We start from the raw sequence: 6,697 nt of genomic DNA, 5'->3' as shown, positions 1-6,697 counted from the left end.
ACCGTCTGTGTTTGCCATCAAAGCTCCAGCTCTCCTCGTGTCTCTTTGAGTCCTGACTCCAATTTCTTCAGAAGCAGTACAGATTTAATGCAGGTTGTTATTAATGTGGGGGACCACATTAATAACAACCTGCATTAAATATGTACATACGTTACAAAGCTGTCAAATGAAATGCTCAAACCCATCCATTATAATATATTTGATAATGATCCGCTACAGTCCTACTGGGTTGTGTTCTAGCTAGCAGCTAGCAATGCTATTTAAACGTTTCTTCATTAATGCCTCCATTGACCTTCAAGGACACAAAGCATCAGCTCAAAAAAAGCTTATCCACAGTGATTTGATTGTTGGATTTTCTTTGTGAACTTGCAAAGCCCACTTTATGACAATACAGTAAAAAAACATCAACATCTTAAGTCAAGGCCGTTCAATTATCCATTGCTGCTCCTATATACCAGACTAATGTTAGTCTAGGTTAAGCACTGCTGTTTCAGTTTTGGTGGGTAAAGTTACTGGAATAACAATCAGGAACCACACACTAAACCTGACCATTAGTGTGTAATAAGAGCAGGAAAAGTGTCGATTCACCAATTAACCTATTGACAGAAAAGTAACCAGCATCTATTGAGATCATGTTTCCATCAGAAGTGCCACATGTTCCCCGGGCCCAGCCTCGAGTTGTCTCAAATGTATATATCTAATCAAATACGTTTGTAAAGCTATTAAATACCTAAACAAATCTTAATTCATTGTTTAGTGTAACAGGGTATATGCAGGAATCCTGAAGTCACATTTAATACCTTTTAAGACCTTTTTTAAGACCCTTTCCATACATTTTAAGACCTCATCGCCACTTTGAGCAAACTTGCATTTCCCCATAACGATGTTTTTTAACAACCGGCGTAAATGGGCCTTCGCGCGCTATCAAGCAGTGAGCGTGCGATGTCCTGTTCAGATGACGTCAAATCCAACGGGATGCCATAAATAAACTACACAGAATCACACTACACACCTACGCAATGATTACATTCAGGCAGACTGTAGAATACAACCTCTTTGGACAATTTATATACTTATTGAAAACAAGCTACAAAATGTAACACCTTGGAAAATGCCCTTTAATACTTTTTAATAGCATTCATTTTCACTAAATTGATTTATCAACTTTTAATACTTTTTAAGACCCCGCGGACACCCTGTGTATACATTAAGTGAATGGTCATCACAGATTCCCAGGGCCTAAGGTGAACTCTTAAAATGTAGTTTGAAAGCGGCCCATCACTACATGAAGCAGCAGATTACAGGCTGTGTAAGAATAGGTCACGCAGCACTTCTAATTAGTGATAAGGCCGGGTCCCCCCCCGTCTGACCAGCACAGCCTACACTCAATAATTAGGCCACTGTGATAATCCCCCTGCCTCCGAGCCACTGTTAGGAAGCGGAGAGGTCAAATGTTCACAAAACTCTTACACCTAAACAATCCTCAGCAGCAGAACAGCAGGAAGAACGGGAGACGCCACGTCAAGGTACCATCTTTATTGGACTTATATAGAAATACTTAAAAAAAACATGAAGTAGCACCATTACTTAAAAGTCTTACTTTTTATCATGTATAACTTTAAATGTCAGAAAAATAAAACTCTTGATACATTTTCAAATCTTGTCTCAGCAAATATAATATTAGTATTTGACCATGAGGTTAAAGGCCCTTTATCATAAAATAAAATATACTTTGTTCTTAAACTTTGCTCAATAAAGTACATTTACGCTCAAGTAACTTCACCACATATACATAAACAAGTGGTAAATAAATGTATTAAAATAGAAATACTAAAACTATAGTGGTGCAACAGAAGCCTGTAATTCCCACTGGAATCTAATTCATACAAATTTTAGAAAGCATAAACGGTTTCTTTTTGTTCAACTTACTAAGTATTGTACATTTCAATGTTTCATAATAATATAGAATAAAATATGCTTTATATTACTGAATAAAAAATATGCTGGGTGAAGCAGATTTAAGAGAAATTTCTTTGCTGAACCTATAAAAACTCCATCCCAACAGAATACTGTCAAATGCAAAAAAGACATTGTGTGGACCGGACTTCCTCCCACAGTCGTGTGATATTAAAATAATACAGTGATCAATGCCATAAGGCCATACTAAAAAATAAACAATATTTTAACCCAGCTACAAAAAGTTCACTGAACTTAAATCAAAAATATCTGTAAACATCTTTGCAATAAGAAATATAATCTTTCAAGTCAAAAAAGAATAAAATACTTCAATCTGTATTAACGTCATTTAAAACTCAACTGGAAATTGATTCTGTACATATATGTAGGATATGTTGTTGCTGTCCCTCACGTGGTTATGACCTCCAGCTGCAGTATCTGTGTGGGTCAATAGTCCTGTTTTGCTGGAAGCCCCCCATGTTTCCCAGCCACAGCCCCCCCTTGTTACAGTCGATTGGCTAACCGGAGGGCTCAGCCGGCCTAGTCTACAGTTTGACCCACGTACCTCCACCCTGAACCAATTGTCTTTTCACTTCATAAATATTGCGTACAATTAACTAGAACTATTGATTACTATGCTGTAATATTTAAAACATGCACTTCGATGTTGAAAATATTTCCCAAAGCTACAGTATTTTATTAACAACTGAGATGGTGTCCCTTCTCCTGTATACTGCAGCTTACATCTGGATATCTATGAACACTATCCTATCTGATGATGGGCCGTCCCATTAAAGCAGTATGAGAAGTCTGTTTCACTGTAGCCTGTCCCGAGGGCCAAAGAGTTCTTATGAAAATATACGTATAGCCTGAGTGACGCCGGTGTGGCAGACAGGGCATTTTGGCTCGTTCCTCTCACAGATACGATTGGCACATTCCATACAGAAGAGGTTGTGCCCACAGGGGACCAGGGCGGCGATGACCTGGCTCTCGAAGCACACCGAGCAGTCGCGGCTGCCTTTTCGGCTGGTGCCAGAGGAGGTGGAGGAGGAGGAGGAGGAGGAGGAGGAGGTGGAGGAGGCCGAGGAGTCGCAGGAGACCCCGGGAAGGTGGGAGCCCGGCAGGGTGGCCACAGAATTGGAATAACCAGGGAAACTGAGAGGGCCCCCGCCGGGGTCACTGCACACCCTCCTAGCTAACGGGTGCTCACCGGGGCCCCCGCTGAGGCTATGGAGGGGGGGGGAGAGTCTGGGCTGGGGGGTGCAACCGTTAATCCTTCTCTGACTCACCACGATCCCATTGGCATTAGAGGAGGAGTTGACGGGGAATATGGCTGAGGCGGAGGTGGGGGAGCTGCCTCCAGGGGAGGAGGGGGTCCTGCGGCTCTCGTACTGGGACCACAGGAGGCCCGGGGGGGTGGGCGCAGAGTCAAACCCTGAAGACGAGTCAAAAGTCAGATCAGTGCAGTCCGGCGAGATCACGTCGCTCCCGTAAACAAAGCCGTTGCCGTTATTGTTGATGTTGTTGTTATTGTTGTTGCCGTTGTTGGTGTAGCTGAGGGCAGGGCTGGGGGGGCTGTAGTCGGCCATTCGGGAGCTGTTGTAGTAGGAGTCTGTGGAGGCGCTGCCCAGGGAGGAGGACGAGTCGTTGCGGTAGTTGGAGAAGGGCTTACGCACCGAGGAGGGGGTCACCCCGGCGCCTGGCTTGGACCACACGGTGGGGTGCCCGTGCAGATCGAAACCTACATCTGTACCGTTGGCGTGGAAGTCATTTTCATCCTGCACCTCGATGAGGCCTCCAGTCCTCATGGCGATGTGCGCTTCGATCTCCTCCCGGGCTCGGTCCACGTTCTCCGGCATCCCCGTCACCTCGAACACCGGCTCTTTGTCCCGGCTGGGGGTCACGATGTAGGTGTGGGTCTGCTGCTGGATGCGCTTGATGGTGGCCCCTTTGGGACCTACAACTAGTCCCACCACACGGTAAGGCACCCGCACCTGGATGGTGGTCTGTCCGGGCAGGTTAGGCGGTCCTGGCACTGGGGTCCTAGTCCCGGTGGGGCTGGTGTTTTTGTTCCTGGAGGCTCGGATCATGGAGAAGTGCTCCGCGGCTGAGATGATCTCCCTCCTGGCCATGGCCACATCCTCCCTCCGGCCCGTCACCACAAACACGGGCTCCTCCCCTCGCACGGGGGTCTTTATGTAGGTGTTGGTCTTGGCTCGCAGCGCTTTGATCTTGCAACCTGAGGAATGGAACAAAACAGGAGAGTCAGGGCAGGCTCCAAAATAATAAAAGCTCAGAATATGTCATGTGTTAAACCATTACTTATGGTGTATTTGAAACAGCTGCTGGGTGTTTGTTATTGTTTCTCAAAAGGCCAGTGGCCTCAGAAATGGGGTGAAACCGCCCTTTTGGAGAAGAACACATTCAAACCACATGCTGCACTAACAAAAACATACAGCGGGACAAAAATAACTCTCACTTCTGGTTCTGTGGTGATCCCTGTTTGTTTACTACAATACAGTCAGCTTCTATATCAGCTGCTGCTGCTGCACTCTACATGCTTTTTATACACTAACATTATGGACACAGAGGAAAGCTTCTTAATCGCTTATCCTGGCAGTGACTATGATGCACTAAAGTAGCATTACAACACCCCCGAGCACATTAACACATCTCTTTATGATAAAACAAGAGCCCGCAGCCTTAGAAGAATGACATAATTAGTAGAGCAGCCAGCTGAGTGGGACAGTGATGTAACTAGTAAACCCACCTCACTCTCTACACAGTTAAATCAATGACAGAAAGTGTGTTAGTGTCAAACTGTGGGTCAAATGAGGATAGGGTCTCTTTGATGGAAGTCTTAAATTAATCCCAGAGGTCACGGTTAATCTGCTGCTTAATTTCCCATTTAGAACCTGATAACCCGACAAAGGGGGTGGCTGGCAGAAGATCTGAAGCAAATACATCTTCTTTACAAATGTCCCACAGTAGTCGTTTTAAAGTGGAGGGTGGGGGTTTGTGGTTCCTTTGTTTTTCTGGGAACAACAACAGCAGCAGCAATGCAGGGAGGGGGGAAGATTCCGCATATGTAACTGAGCACCAGTACCGCCCTACAGCTGGAGACTGAGCCCGGGCTGCTGCCTGTGGCAAGGTAACATCGTGACAGTAGTCCTAAACTGTACAGGTCATTATCAGAATCATAAAAAAAGAGCAACTATGATGAGTCTACTAACAAAGAACACATCTGGAGAGCCAGTGTTCCATCCGAGCTCACATGTCCTTATTTAACAGATAATATTAAAATTGGCAGTGACAATTGCTGAAAACGTTTTGCAAGTCGCCTCTGTCATATCATTTTGACAAGAGAGATACAGTACATTACTTTCCTCACAACCCAACTTCATTCATTTTTGTTATAAATTGTATTTGTTTTAACATGACTACAAAAGCAGACGCACCATTAAATAAATAGTATTTAGTATTCAATCAGAGTTATTTAAGTCTATTTTATCATTCGGCATTGATAAAATATCCCAATATGCTCCTATATTAGTTATATGATCACTTCTCTGAGTAGGTGTCTGCTGCACGCTGCCGCCCACAGCTGTGTATTTATAGAGGAGGAACGGTGTGTGACTAATCGGCGAGACACTGACAAAAGTTCCCGTTTAACTGAACTGTTTACCGCCAGGTAGACAAAAACTACTCCGAATTCACAAGTGGTATCCACACAATGAGATATGATATAATAAAAAGCTGGTTAAGTGCCTGTGCAGACAAGCGAGGCTATGTTAGGAGACTACATGCACTGATCCATGGTGTATTCTGGACCCCCACATTGGATCAGAGCTCGGGACGTGCTCATACCTGAAGTGTGCTCAGCAGCAAAACATGACACATAGCACAACTGTTTAGAAAAAGAGAAACACACACCCTGTCTGCCAACAATCTCAGCCACATGCTCGGAGCTGGGAACCGGGACGCATTCGGTCATGTTGATGCTCTTCTTCAGGGGCTCCTGGTTGTCGTACAGCGGGTTGTCGTCGTTGTCCAAGCCGAGCAGGGAGAGCTGATCCAGGGCGATCTGCAGAGCTCTCTGGTCGTCCAGTGCATCCCCCTGGACGCCGCTGTCTGCGAACAGCGAGCTGGGCATCTCTGCGGCTCTGCAGCGTTGCGGGATCCGGAGGATAAAGAAGGAGTGATCCGGGGAGAAGGCAGGAGTGGGGAGGAGGGAGAGGCACCGGACCCGGTTACTGAAGACAGGTCAAATCAGTAGGACTAAGATGGGGGGGGGGGAACAGTGCAAGGAGGTACAACAAAAACATCCACCCCTTTTGTTTTCCCGAAAGCAACTGGATGTCCCGAGCCGGGCTGTGCTGTTGCAAGGAAAGAAGAAGAAGAAAATGTTTTATTCCAGAGCCGGCGGTGCAGATAGTAACAATATTCCTCCCTGACAAAGGGCCCCTCCCCGGCTGGCTTCCCTCAGGTCCTCTGTTGCTTCTGTCTGAGTCCAGGACAGCCAGACGGAGAGATGTGCGGGTGACGTCACCGCCTTGGCAGGGGCGATGCGGTGCTGCGAGCTAATTTGCATATCAGGGGTCTGATTGGCTGGGCGGGCATATGTGGGTGGGGTTGGGATAGATGACGCCCCTCTCTTTGTTCTCAATCTCTCTCTTTGTTTCTCACTCCTATCTGCTCCTTACTCAGTAACTTCTATATTTTTTAATTGGCATAAAATGCA

The 6,697-nt window shown here is 45.8% G+C and overlaps 1 protein-coding gene across 1 annotated transcript; it reads right to left on the bottom strand.

Moving 5' to 3' along the window:
• Positions 1–1,528: 1,528 nt before the first annotated feature.
• On the bottom strand, positions 1,529–6,493 carry mex3b (mex-3 RNA binding family member B). Its single transcript, XM_010787091.1, has 2 exons — positions 5,890–6,493; positions 1,529–4,195 (listed from the first exon to the last, which is right to left on the bottom strand). The coding sequence occupies exons 1-2, from the start codon at positions 6,107–6,109 to the stop codon at positions 2,805–2,807; spliced, it is 1,611 nt and encodes a 536-aa protein (XP_010785393.1). The 5' UTR covers positions 6,110–6,493; the 3' UTR covers positions 1,529–2,804.
• Between the last annotated feature and the right edge of the window lie 204 nt (positions 6,494–6,697).

The sequence above is a fragment of the Notothenia coriiceps genome, unplaced genomic scaffold (genome assembly GCF_000735185.1).
Source record: "Notothenia coriiceps isolate Sejong01 unplaced genomic scaffold, NC01 NC01_scaffold00030063, whole genome shotgun sequence".
Classification (NCBI taxonomy): domain Eukaryota; kingdom Metazoa; phylum Chordata; class Actinopteri; order Perciformes; family Nototheniidae; genus Notothenia; species Notothenia coriiceps.
The sequence above is the reverse complement of the archived record's forward strand: the minus strand, read 5'-3'. Positions and strand labels throughout refer to the sequence as shown.

Bases quoted from the DNA above. Each gene is read 5' to 3' on its own strand.
- mex3b (XM_010787091.1), bottom strand. From the start codon at position 6,109: ATGCCCAGCTCGCTGTTCGCAGACAGCGGCGTCCAGGGGGATGCACTG. The intron at 4,196-5,889 runs GTGTGTGTTTCT...TCCATTCCTCAG, and splicing joins TGAGATTGTTGGCAGACAGG to GTTGCAAGATCAAAGCGCTG.